Source organism: Pristis pectinata, chromosome 10 (assembly GCF_009764475.1).
Source record: "Pristis pectinata isolate sPriPec2 chromosome 10, sPriPec2.1.pri, whole genome shotgun sequence".
Lineage (NCBI taxonomy): Eukaryota > Metazoa > Chordata > Chondrichthyes > Rhinopristiformes > Pristidae > Pristis > Pristis pectinata.
In genome coordinates this window covers 83,817,035-83,831,559 of record NC_067414.1, presented here as the reverse complement: position 1 = coordinate 83,831,559, position 14,525 = coordinate 83,817,035, and the positions used below count along the sequence as shown (strand labels likewise).

At 37.3% G+C, this 14,525-nt stretch overlaps 1 protein-coding gene across 1 annotated transcript in view; it reads right to left on the bottom strand.

Annotated features, from left to right (window-relative positions):
- Positions 1-14,525, bottom strand: part of armc2 (armadillo repeat containing 2) — a 62,542-nt gene continuing 48,017 nt past the window's right edge. The window contains exons 14-19 of the mRNA XM_052024788.1: positions 10,257-10,587; positions 7,434-7,556; positions 6,174-6,287; positions 3,917-4,049; positions 3,558-3,718; positions 1-759 (exon numbers count right to left, since the gene is read on the bottom strand). Coding sequence (XP_051880748.1) covers positions 587-759; positions 3,558-3,718; positions 3,917-4,049; positions 6,174-6,287; positions 7,434-7,556; positions 10,257-10,587 — 1,035 coding nt within the window. The 3' untranslated portion in view covers positions 1-586. The remainder of the gene's footprint in view (positions 760-3,557; positions 3,719-3,916; positions 4,050-6,173; positions 6,288-7,433; positions 7,557-10,256; positions 10,588-14,525) is intronic.

Genomic DNA, 14,525 nt, shown 5'->3' with positions numbered 1-14,525 from the left:
GTGCAGTACAAAATTATTTGATTCTGTATTTTTCTACCAGATGACTTCCTAGATTTACTGCTCTGAGAGTTCTTTATAATGAGGACATAAATATAGAACGTTATTCTGTTACCTGCAGAGTAAATAAACTCAAAATTGATATCCACATTAGAGTGCCACAAAAGACCTTGTTTAAGCTCAGTGAGAACTACTAAATGTATAAAAATATAGTTTTCCAACATAGATTATCATTATAGTTCAGACCAGTACTGTATCTTACACTGTACATTAATATAAAGTAAGCATTATACAAAGGTCAAACACCAGTCTCTAGAAACCAGTTGGTTAATTGTGAAACATTAAATCAATTAAACAGTACTGATTTTTGAAATCTTAAATAATAGATTTTCAAGACACGGTAATTTTGTTGTCCATGGAGTAAATTAAACCAAGCAAAGTGCAAATCAAGTATTTCTATTTAGACCTGACATGGATATGATGGTTGATGATGTCAACATTCAGCAATGAAGGTCCAGTGTGTCAAACAAAATAGAATCAACATTTTTTTCACCACAACATACTTTTGGAAGAAATCATTAGAAGTGGATCAGTTCTGCAGAAGAGGGTATGGTAAAGCTTCAAGGTGACTGTAATGACACTGAATCCTGTGTAGTAGCTGCTGGGCCACAGGAACAAACTCAGATTCCCAGCAAACTTTGTGGTGTTCTATAAGTTGTTCATCTGAGCCATTAGTGCCTACATCCAAGGCAATTTCTTCATCTAAGAAATGAGAGAGAGAAAGTATAAACTCTTAGAAAAAGGATAGAAATTCTTCAAGTATTTAAAAGCAAAACCAAAGTTGATAACATATCAGATAAAATAAAGCAGCCAACCTTTGTAGCAAAGGAGAGGGGGGGGGGGGGGGGGGGGAAAGATGGCAAAGTTCCACCTCCCTTGTTAACAACAACAAATGATAACAAGGGAGTTCTTCAGAATTATTTACTAACTCCTAGGTTTCATAATTTGCAAATTATCAAATACCAAACTGAAGAAATTTAAATTAAAATGGTAATTTAGTTGCAACCTTAAAAATGTCTTAACAGATTTCACAATTAGTGATGAGCTTTTTTTTCATTTTTACAGGATAATCTGTCTTCATTGGAATTTTTTTCCATTCCTAATTGTGCTTAAATGTTATTGTCCTGTAAGAATAATGCAAACTGCAATTCATTTCAGCAAATAAGACAATCTATATAATTAAAATGCAACCAAAATTAACTACTGTTTCATAATTTATACACTTCACAATTTACTTCAATTTCTCATGTGTGTGCAATGTTTTAGCATATGGCCATTATAGATGTGTTGATAGTGTTTCTTTTAAACTTGGTGAAAACATTTAGCCAATAACTGTGCACTGACAGCAAATCTCACAAATGCACATGCAGCAGGAAAATCAGTATCACTGTTTAAATTCCAGGGAAAACTGGTACTATTAATTGGAATAACACAGCATTATCCAAAAATAAATTTTTTTTGGTAATGCAAATATATTAGTCTTCTAAAAATAAATTATGCAAAGAAATTCCTTTGTAGTCCCTTACAAAGGCCCAAGATAGTTTTTCACTTCTGAAATTCAGTTTCATTGACTCCCAAATTCCTTTCACCAAAATGAACCATCTCACATTTGCTCTATTAAATCTTACACAGCTATTTATGTACTAAGTTTCAGTGCACTTCTCCGCATTATTAAATTCTCCACTTTTGCGTAATCTGCAAATAATGTCCAGTTTTTGAGCTCAAACCATATATGAATGTATAAACACGCACACACATCTATGAAAAAACCCATTATACTTTCTGCTGATCCAAGAAAATTTCTTGACTTCCCAGCCACCTTTAAATCCATTCCTTTACCTGACCCCAATTCTACACACCATGAATCTGTTATGAATCTCTGCTGTGGTGCTTATCATGTTCGTAAGTGGAGTCGTGTCAATGTAAGCAACTTCAGAAATTATTATAATGATCAGGAGGGAAGTCTTCAGAATCCTGAGGCACTAGCACTGCAGACCTGTTTAAGGTGAACTGTTTCATCTCAACTGGACCAGAGCCAGCAACATTGTGGAGAAGTTTGCTGGTTGGGTTGGGATGTATTTAAGCTAAATTGATAGGGAGATGGGTACCAGTATGTTGCAGGAGAAATGAAGAAGAAGGTACAGAAAGTAGTGGGGGCTGTTAACACCAGAATAGGGAGCAGTGCACTATTAGTTGGTAATACTTGGAAGAATGTGATTGCACTGGAGGGGGTGCAGAGGAGATTCACCAGGATGTTGCCTGGATTGGAGCATCTCAATTTATAAGGAGAGATTTGGATAGGCTGGGTTTGTTTTCCCTGGAGTGGTGGAAGCTGAGGGGTAACCTGATAGAGGTGTACAAAATTATGAGGGGGGGATAAATAAAATGGACAGTAAGAATCTTTTTTCTACTGTGGGGTTGTCTAAGACAAGAGATTTAAAGTGAGGGGTAGGAGGTACAGAAGGGATCTAAGGGAATTTTTCCATGCAGAGAGTGGTTGGAATCTGAAATGTGCTGTCTGAGTTGGTGGTGGAGGCAGTGACTCTCACAACACTTAAGGAGCATCTAAGACAAGCACATGAATCACCAAGTCACAGAAGTCTATTGGACCTAATGCAGGTAAAAGGGATTAGTATAGATGGGTGCAATGGTCATGTGAACATGGGGCCTCTTTCTGTGCAGTACAATGCAATGTCTCCATGACTTTTATAATCTTTTATTAGTTTTGTGTGATCTGGTCATCACTAGCAAGACCATTATTTAATCCCCTTGAGAAGGTGGTGGGGGAGCTGTCTTCTTGAACCACTGCACTTCTTCTGGTGAAGAACGTGGCAAAGCACCTTTGGGTGGGAACCAGAGAGATTGGTAAGCAATTCATAATTTAAGGAGATTGACCTAGAGGAAGATGCAAAACAGTACATTGTATGGAGGAGCAGGGAATTACTGAAAGCAATTTCCATGTTTCCTCATTCAAATGTCCAAGTATATAGTCCAGAGGTTGCTCTTACATTTGCTTTATTATCACGATGAATTCTGAAAGCCTCAACATTACCTGTCACTGCATAGTTTGAGCCATAGAATCATACAACACAGGAGCATTCAGCTCATTGTGCTGTGCTGGGTCTTTGGAAGAGCTGCCCAATTAGTCCCATTTCCCTGGCAGGATGAACACTATCATTTTTATGGTTTTATAATAGGTTTTATGAGAAACTGAAACTCTTCCTAAATCAGTTTATAATCTATGGGCTGCTGAGCCACAGTGGGCAATTATTAGCATTGTTAGTTCTGTCATTGTTCACTAGAGGTTTTTTCAGGAGGAAGCAGAAGAATACCAGAACCCAGGACATCCAGACAGTTGGATTGGAGGATAGTTGAAGATACCTGCTTTGTTCTAATATCAATTGACCATGTAAACTAGGTGTATGTAGGTAAACAACAAGAGCCTTCACAGGCAAAAATGTTTTTCCTTTTGGTATATTTTCTAACTGAACCTTTCGTACCTAAATATGTGGACAGGAGCTCCAGTAGTTCTCCAGTCTCTTCTTCTCCAAAGCACAACACAGCATTAGTTATTTTCTCACTATAGTTCCAAAATGTTTTGCAGACCAGACTGGCCAATTGCCAGTCAGTGGGCCCAAAGTCTCTGAAGCAGTCAATTAACCTGAAATCAAGAAAGTACACTGCATTAAAACAAGGATGTTGCTGAATGGTTTATATCAATTACTATGTTGTTCATAAAATTTGAAATTTGCAGATCTAACCCTGATGTTAAGACTTGGCTCATAAGTAAGGCAGTAAAGTAGTTTGCCACCATTCATTATTCATTTTACTGGGGTGGGAAACAGGTACTTAAACTTACTTTTTAATCCCTCCATCCTGCTTTAAAATGGGGCGTTTGCTTCTATCAACTGTAAGATTTACAAGTACTCCGCAGGCAGCGAAACAGACATCTTGATGCTTGGCGTCCAGTAGTGTGATCATAAATTTATCCACTGAGAGGAAAAATAATTTTAGTAAAATATTTTTATATCCTTGTAATAATTATTACTATCAGGCAGTTAAGAAAGTGCTTCCCAACCTTGTTTGAAAAAAAGAACTGAATAAAAGTATTATATCAGCAATTCATCGTTCTTTTAGCATTTCCAAAATGCTTCACATTCATTGACCCACAGTTTAAAAAGTCTTTTTGTAAGCAAGTGCAGCAGACAATTTACATATGATGACATTTCAACTCAGAAGTATTCTGCCTATTCTTATGCTTCAGCGAAGTCTCATTCATTTAAGTTAAGCAGCATATCTTTCTGTTCTTTTCTCTGTCATGTACTTATTCACCTCTTCAATGTACCTGCACTGTTTGCCTCAACTACTCTATATCATGACAAATTCCACATTCTAACCAATCTCTGGTTAGAAAACAAAATATTTTTAATGTTGTTGACAGAAGAAATGTTGGGACATGCAAAGTAATGCCTCATCCAATAGGTAGAACCTCAAATAAAGTATCACTTTTCACTATGTTATTGTTGCACCAATCTAAACAAGGTGTTCAAACACTGATAGGTTTTGAACTCAGGACCTGTCTCAGAGCAAGAATACTAGCATCCAAGTCAAGTTGGCTTTTCAAGTAAGCCCTGGAAAAGGCTCTATTCTGTACCAGCTAAGTTATATGAATTGGAAATTTTTCTAATCTCAACTACATTAACATTGATACTTCCATTTCTCAAACCTTTATCAACGATAAAGGTTTATAATATATGAATAACAATTAGTTATAACTCTGAATTAAAATATCTGAGTTTTTATTCCAACTGAAATCTGATGACATATTTACTTAGTTGTACACAAAATGTACACTTATAGCTGAATGAAATTCTGTAATGTTAGACAACTGAAGTTTATGTCTGGTGCAGCTTTAATGAAACGTCGAGGCAGCCAACTATACCCACTTTCCTTGGCAGAAAAGTCAATAACCAGTGGCATAGATTTTAAATAATTGGTATAAAGATTAGAGGGATGCTGAGAAGATTTAAAATCCAAATGATGGTGAGAACCTGGTAGTTACCGCCTGCAAGGACAATATAAGCAGAAACCCATATCACATTTTAAAATAGTTGGATGAGCACTCAATATGCCAAATGTACAAGACTGTGAACCAGATTGGAATCTCCCTTCTCTGGCTGCAAGGTACAAAGTGAATAAAGTTTGGGCATTTCTAAACCTTCAAGGGTGAATGGCTTGTTTTAGAAATGAAGGTCATAATGAGGCACAATTTGACAGGCTCACAAAGATGGCTAATGTGCAAAGATAAGAAGATAAAGATTAAGAATTAATATGAAGTTGTGATTAGTTCTAAGCACATTATTGATGCAGATTAACCCACTATTACTTGAATTATTGTTGTGCTGTCCCTCATCTGGGCATGCTTGATACAGATTTACAAACAGAAAATTCAATCTGTCACCCAAAGACAGATCACCTGAACTATCATCTGAACTCATTGTTCAAATTCATGAATATTCTATTATTCCAGTGCACAAATCCTCTGTGGAACAAAGGCAGATGCCATTTAGTTGCAGTCCTCGGAGGCTTGGTTTCCTCTGTCTCCAACCACCCTAACTAATCCCAATTTGTGTACAAAACAAAGGACTTTATCAAAGACATTTGGACATACTGCTCCCAGTTGTAGATGACAAAGATTTTCATTTTTACACAAAACATACAAAAGATCTTGCAAATCAAAACAGCATCTATTGTGATTGAAATTTTTAAGGATTGGAAAGGAAAGTTGATCACTTAACATCCTATGTATAAAGGTTTGAATGGAGAAAAGGCAGATTAATTAATCCATGAAAATAATTAAAAGGTTTTGCAAACACCCCAACACCACAAATGGTAGAAACACTTTTGGAAATTAGTGTAACCTGGTTAAACTTACTTGAGCATCAATTTTCCAATCAATTTTCAGTAAAAGTCAACATCAATATTTGTGAAAATTAAGAAACTCAATCAATTAAAATGAATCAAGCTGAATGTTTCAGAAATAGCCTATTTTTAACAATGAACATTCCACTTGCATTATGCCCAAGAAATCTGACTGTAATATATTCTCTTACTACCATTTTTCTGTACAATGAAGTCACGAATTTCCTTAGACCGAGAGAGATTCCCAAAGACCCGAGCACCTTCCAAAATTGCATCCATACTGTTACACAACAGAAGCTTCATCATCACTAAAGGGAGACAAATTAAGATCTGGGTTATTGAAAAAATGACAAACTGCAACACTGATATATCAGAAATTAAAACTGAAAATGCTGGAAATACTCAACAGTCAGGCAGCATCTGTGAAGAGAGAAAAAATTCCAAAGAAATGTCACTGACCTGAAATGTTAACTCTGATTCTCTCTTCACAGATACTGCCTGACCTACTGAGTACTTCAATCATTTTCTGTTTTTATTTCAGATTTCTAGCATCTGTAGTTTTTTTTCATATGTATTGTAAAATGTGGCTTGTCAGCTACACCTTAAGTTGACTACTTCTTGAAAGTAACCTTAAACATTAGTAAGGTCAATTGAAATGGTGTCCACTTTGATATTCAAAAAAAGCTATCACCTAATTTCATCTCAACCTCAGTTTTGACATTCCTAAATCAATTGTTTCAATAAGTGTCTCTGATTTTCACTGCTTTAGAAACATGATACTGCAGACTTATGGACTGTACCATCAGTAGCAACAATCCATCATTTTCTGTCACTGGTCACCTTCACCTCAAATGCTTAAGGGAATTTCAGAATATTCCTTTCTTTAACAATCAAGAATCTAAGCAAAATGCTTTCTAAATCTAGGGATCAGTGTAATAAGCTGGGCAAAGGAGAGAGTGAATATAACATACTGTTAACAAAGGACAGAACTAATTGGGCAAATACTTTGAACCTGAGTAAATAATTTTCTAAAGACTAAAATGAAAACAGAGTGCATGACATATATGACAAAAGAACCTAAATTGAAGGATAAACCCACGTGGATGATTTCTGACTTTAATGCAATTGATGTTGGCAGTTCTTACCCTGATATGCTTTCTCTTGCTACAAAACAAATGTGAATCTTTTTGGTTAAGGATCAAAGGGATTGGCAATAGCCAATGATACTAGCCTTTAAGATTCAGTCAACTCCTCTTAATTCAGTTATGTATTGGTCCAGCAAATTGAACCAGCCAGAATTTGAATTTGGTAAGTGGAAAAGTAGGAATATAAATAATGGGAATATAAAGTTGGATGATCAAACGATTTGAATGAAGTGCCTTTTAATTCTGACAGACTGCACAGCAATATATGGAGGAGCACCCCAGTGAGGAGCACAAGAGTAATAAACGTACATTCTGCTATGTGCAGCTGCCTGGCCCTGACAGCAGAATTCTTCACTTGATAGTAAGACAGGTTATTAATTGTTGCTGCAGCATTCATCATCAGTTCTTCACATTCATCAACCTCGTTTGATTCTAGTTGAAACGACAGGGGGAGAAAAAAGGTTATCAATTGGGTTGTCAATTGAGAAATAGCTTCAAATCCTAACAGACTTAAAATTTGGATGTCTTGAGTGCACATCATTCATCATTTTTACTTGTACTACAAGGTGGAGAGTAACAGCTGCAGAGTGACTCATTTATGGAGGTTAGAAAGATACTTCAAATAAATAACATACAGCTCCTGTCAAGCAAGTAAAAGATATGACTGATCCAAGGAACATATAACTGAACATATATAATTAAATTTGTACTGCTAATGCACATTTGCTGTCACATCTGCAAAGGTTGGAATGGGAATGAACACATCATTCTCAGGTTGGCAGGTTGTAACTACAGGGACATCCCAGGGGTTAGTGTTTGTGCCCCAGCTGTTCTGTCAATAATTTGGCTGAGGGGACCAAATTTGCTGATGATACAAAATTTGGTGGAGTGAGGAGGTTGTATAGGGGTTTCCAGAGGATATAGACAAGTTGATTCAGTGACAAGAACATGGCAGTTGCGATATAATGTGGAAAATATGAAGTTATCCACTTTGGCTTCTCAAAATAGAATATTTTTTAAATAGTAAGAGAATGGGCAATGTTGATGTTCAAAGAACCTATCGATGTTCTGCATAAAGCCAACATGTTTTATTGCAATTGGTGACACCACGACTAGAGTAATGTATACAGTTTTGGTATTCTCACTTTCTTCACTCAGAGGTTGGTGAATCTTTCAAAACAGAAGTCAGTAGATTTTTGGATATTGAGGGGATCAAAAGAAATGGGGATAGTGCAAGAAAATTGAGATAGGAATTGAGATGTTCTCGGTGAATGGTGGAGCAGTTTTGAAGGGCCAAAAGGCCTCCTCTTGCTTCTATTTCTTATGTTATAGAGTCATACAGCATTGAAACAGGCCATTTGGCCCACCACTTGCATGCTCACAGTTGGGCACCCATCTGTATTAACCCCTTCTTTCAGCACTTGGCCTTCCATGTCTTGGAATTCCAGTAATTGTCTAGTCACTTCTTTAATGCTAATGTTCTTGCACTCAGACTGTGTCAAACATGGAGAAATGTATAACAAAGGAACAAACAATAGCAGCTTGACAAAGTCTGCAACCTCTGAATAACTTTTCCATTTAAAACAAGGACATTGATTTCATACTGAAGCCGGCATACATGAAGTAAGTTGCGCTAACCAACTTCACTTGGAAAGAACTGTCATTTATATAATGAATTTTATATTCTCAGAACATGCCTCCACAAACTGCAAATGAAAAAACAAAATTACCAGTTAGTTTTATATGACAGTCTTTGCTGAGAAATGCACTTGCGTAAATGCATTGAATTGTCAGCCCATTTGAGGCATGAACAATTAACCCATTCAATTTAGCAGAAGAATAGTATGTCGCACAATATGACACGTGGTTAATAAAAAAACAGAATTTGATAATGATGTTTTAATGGTAAATTAATTGGCCACTGTAAATTGTTCCTAGTGTATACACAAATGGTGAAATCTGGGAGGAGCTGATGGTAACGTGGGGAGAATAAAACGAGATTAGTGTAGGAATAGTGTAAATGGGTGCTTAATGGATGGTGTAGGCACTGTGGGCTGAAGGGCTTGTTAAGTGCTGTATAATTCTATGAATCTATAAATGTGAATAGTGCCATGAGAGGGCTGATAGTTTGATACAGAATGAGAATCTAAGCAACAATTACTTTCACACAACTCACTGGTTATCCATTGTCCAATGCTTTAAAATTGCAACTCCAGATTTCAGATCTGTGTTGTTTTACCCAATATTGCATTGATCCAACTTTGCTAATTACAATATTCAAACATAAAAATTTTTAACAAACACATGATATTCCCTTCCAGTTTTATATTACCTTTTGGTTTCTTCACATCCCCAGCCAAGAAAGTGGTCAGATGTTTAGGGTAGATAATATATCTGCACTACATCTACCAGTAGCTTTCATAAGAATGCATCTTTCTCAGTGCAAATATGAATGTGGTTAGCAGAAATGTCAATTTTCTATTTAGAATGAGAGTGAATAAGGCTACCACCCTTAGAGATGAATGAAAGTTTCTGATTTGTTAACCATTTTTTTCACTTCTGATTAAGGATCGTTGTCCAGAAATGTTAACTCTGTTTTTCTATCCATCGATCCTGCCTGAATGTTGGGTATTTCCAGCACTTTATTTGATTTTAGTCTTCCAGTATCTGCATTTTTGCTTTTCAATTATAAACAGTTTTTCCCATTCTAGCTCATCAGCAGCCTCAGAAACTCCAGACAAATGGAATCGTAATAAAGGTCATCTGTTCTATTTGGATAACTAACCAAAAGGAAAGAAAAATGCAGGTCTAAGGGAAAATGGCAAGGAAGTGGGACTAGCTATGTAGCTAGTTTTGAGCTGTTATAACCTTAGGATATATTACCACTGATTGCTTACTTTCCAAGGAATGAAACATGATTTTGATCAGCTCAAATCTTAATTATCCACCATGTGTTCTTTGCACTATACAATGCGTTTCACTTGCATTAACAGTAGGGAATTCTAAAATAACTCGTTACACCAAGTTCAATGGAGCAGCAATTTAATCTGGATTTTTATGAACTTAAATGATCAAAATTTGTTTTTTAAACATACTTATTCATATATAGGCATAAAAAGACTGCAAACTAACCTAATACTTTAATTAGTAGTTCCATGCAGGTTTGGTTTCCAGATAGTGCAGAGCCAACCTCGGTGTTTATGGATAGATTAGCGATCACTCTTATCAACTTTATTAGGACGTCTTCCACCTCAGAAAGTTTCTGGCTTTTAGATTCAATTATTCCTCTCTCGCTCTGCATCTTTGGTGAAGTTACTTTGATTTTAACACTTAGATCATGATATATTTGGAACAAAGTCAGTAACGTTTCCACACTGTCCTCTTGTTTATACAACTCCTCTCTTGCTTTATTGTTCTTTGCAGTCATATTTCCCAAAATAAAGACAACACGGACTACTAAATCCTAAGAAGTGAAAAAACACATTATTTTGATATGAACCCTGGCAACTTTGCTAAAAAAATACTAAATTTAATCTTGCACACAGTTATAATCAAGTGTACCCTGTTGTAAACTGTAGCAAGTCTTGCATTTAAATATATTTTCAGAACTTTGAGATGTCCCAAAGCAATTTATAGTCACTTAAGTAGATGGAAATGTAGCCATATGAAAGATTATTTTTTTCATATTTTCTTCTGACAGGGAAGGAGGCCATTCAGCCCATTGAGTCTATGTTGACTTTAGTCTATTTTGACTACAGGAATACATGAGACCTTCATTTCTCAGTAATTTTACTAAGAAGCTAGGCTTTGCCACCTACATTTATAAATAGAATTGTACACATATTCAGGAAATAATTAATAACAACCAAATTTAGGGAGAAAGAGAAAAGAAAAAGGACAAATGTCTTTAACATGTCCCACACCACTTCATGCCAGTTTTGCTTTGCAGTAATTGCCAAGGTGATAGAAAAAGCAAATGAAATGAATCAGCTTTTGTTGGTTTTGATTAAAGCACGGATTGAGAATCTCAGGTTCCTCTTCAAATGAGCTCTTTTATATTCAGCTGAAGAAGTTGCTGTATTTTAGTCAAACATCTTACACATAGGAAAGAATTATATCACAGCCAAGCCTAGATCATATGATCAGTTCTTGGACTGAATCCATGACCTTCTGATTCAGAGACAAGTTGAATCAGCTGAGTCAAGCTGAAATTATTAACCAGTTAGTTCACTGCTATCTTGAGTGATGAAAGGATCTTCCATTTGGATCTTCCATATGTCCAAGATTGGTTGTGAAGTCACATCATGTACAAATTCCCTTTGATCAAAAATGAATTATGTAACTTAGTACTATGAGTAGTAATCTTGACTTTTTTAAATAATAGTTACATGTTATACCTTGTTTGATATTTATTATAACTCTTATTTTAATTGAAGAATACACATTAGAAGAATACAAAGTATTTCTCAAAAATTGAAAAGATAATGTATAAAGGACACATGTTAAAATGTGTAGATGTTAATATCTAACATATAAAACACCAGAAGAACTGAAAAATACTGGTTCTATTATACAATGTCCAGTTCAGTTGTAGGGATATGTCCAAATGAGTCATAATTCTGTTTGCTCTCCAAAATTGGATTTCATAAATTCCATTGATGGCATTAAGGGGTTGGTGATTATTAACATCTGTTTCTAGTTTGGTTTCAATTAAAATATACTGTACATGATAGGTTCCCACCTGCAATGTACATGGTACGTTCCCACCTGCAATGTGACTACAATTAAAATTTAGAAATGCTACAACTACTTACAGATTTATGGAGCATTTTAATTTAAGGCTGAGCCAGAAATAGTGTCTTAAAAAGCAAACTCATTGAAGAATTTAGTAAGAAAGCCTAAAAATGGATTTACATTTCTGCAGGTCTTGTTTCATGCAGTTCTACACAAATGCCCTCGGGGACAAATGTACCAGTGTCATTTGCATCCAATACAAAAAACATCACAGGATGTTAAAATAGTGTACAGTACCCACAGGGGCGAGGTACAAGTAAGTAAGATGTTGTTCCATTTGGAGAACCATTAAGGTAAGATGCTTCAAAAGTATCCAAAGCAGTTAAAAGATCCTTGCACTTGACAGCCTTATAACACAATGCAGCTGTAGGATGCATTGCCGGTGACATTAGTGAGATCCTACATGTCATTTCAATGTCACTGCATATTCTATGGCTGGTGGATTGGTAGGCATTGGGGGGGGAGGGGGGGGGATTTGTTCCGTGATCAATGCATATTATCCTTTCCCATTATCTGACAAATTAGATTATAAAAGATGACAAAAACATACAGGAGGATAGCTTGTTAATCGCATGCAACTGCTATCCCTTATGAAGGGAGTACTCCAGGGAGTAGAACAAGATAAATCTAAAGGCCTCTCTTTAGCTTCTCTTGTTATCTCCCTTATCCCAGTCACTGGAACACAGACATGGCCAGACAATTTGAAGGGCTGCTTAAAGTCAGCTGCCAGATTTTTGAGTGCTTCACAATTCAATTTCAATGAAAAATCAACTGTATATTTCATTGAATTGATTAGTGTTCAAAAATGTGGCAACTGTAATGGAAAGTAGGATATCTTGCAGGCTGAATAAATCCACAGTGTTATATCCAGGTATTTTGAGCGGAGGAGACAGGACATGCACAATGCATCCAATGGTCTGCAAATGCCACCACTTCTGGCAACACTTCTGGAAATTTTCATTGTGCATGCATGGCCTTCACAGTAATTTGAGGCCTGCATTGGCATTACTTAAAGAGGCTTAACTTGAGAAAGTCCCAGCCTGTGAAGTCCAATGCTGGGAATCCACATCAAGTCCAGAATATTTAAATATTTAACTCTTGAGACAATTTTCCAGCAGTCCTCAACGCAAACTTGTAGCAAATCCCATAAGCTTTGACTAATCTATCATTCAAACCTCCCATAGATCTGCTGACCATCCATCCACTCCAAGATCTGTTAAGTCACACATACTCCACACTGATCTGCCAACATTCCACTCCCCAAACTATCAGTCCACAGGTTGTCTGACTCCCCCACCCAATCACCCATACATTGAGATTTCATCCTCCACCCTTCCCCAAGTATTGATCCATCAGCCATCCAGATCAAACTCTCTGCCACCAATCCAACAGCCTTTGAGCAAGCTCCTCCACCACTACAATTATGAAAGCTTCAGTCCTTTGATACTATAGAACCATAGAACAATACGGCACAATACAGGCCCTTTGGCCCACCATGTTGTGCCGCCCTTCAAACCACACCTATGACTATCTAACCCCTTCCTCCCACATATCCCTCTAACTTAAATTCCTCCATATGCTTATCTAACATCTCTTGAACTTGTCCAATGTATCAGCCTCCACCACCACCCCAGGCAGTGCATTCCATGCACCAACCACACTCTGGGTGAAAAACCTCCCTCTGACATCACCCTTGAACTTCCCACCCAATACCTTAAAGCCATGCCCTCTTGTTTTGAGCATTGGCGCCCTGGGAAAGACGCGCTGGCTGTCCACTCTATCTATTCCTCTCAATATCTTGTATACCTCTATCATGTCTCCCTTCATCCTCCTTCTCTCCAATGAGAACAGCCCTAGCTCCTTTAATCTCTCCCCATAATCCATACTCTCCAATCCAGGCAGCATCCTGGTAAATCTCCTCTGCACCCTTTCCAACGCTTCCACATCCTTCCTATAATGAGGTGACCAGAACTGGACACAGTACTCCAAGTGTGGCCTAACCAGAGTTTTGTAAAGCTGCATCATCACTTCATGGCTCTTAAACTCGATCCCACGACTTATGAAAGCTAACATTCCATAAGCTTTCTTAACCACCCTATCCACCTGTGAGGCAACTTTCAGTGACCTGTGGATATGAACCCCCAGATCCATCTGCTCCTCTACACTGTCCAGAATCCTGCCATTTACCTTGTACTCCGCCTTGGAGTTCATTCTTCCAAAGTGTACCATCTCACACTTCTCTGGATTGAACTCCATCTGCCACTTGTCAGCCCAGCTCTGCATCCTATCAATATCCCTCTGCAAGCTTCTACAGCCCTCCACACTATCCACAACACCACCGATCTTTGTGTCATCTGCAAACTTGCTAACCCACCCTTCCACCCCCTCATCTAAGTCATTAATAAATATCATGAAAAGCAGCGGTCCCAGAACCGATCCCTGCGGGACACCACTAGTCACAGCCCTCCAATCTGAATGCACTCCCTTCACCACAACCCTCTGCTTTCTACAGGCTACCCAATTTCGAATCCACATGGCCAAGCTTCCCCGGATCCCTTGACCTCTGACCTTCTGAAGAAGCCTACCATGCGGAACCTTGTCAAATGC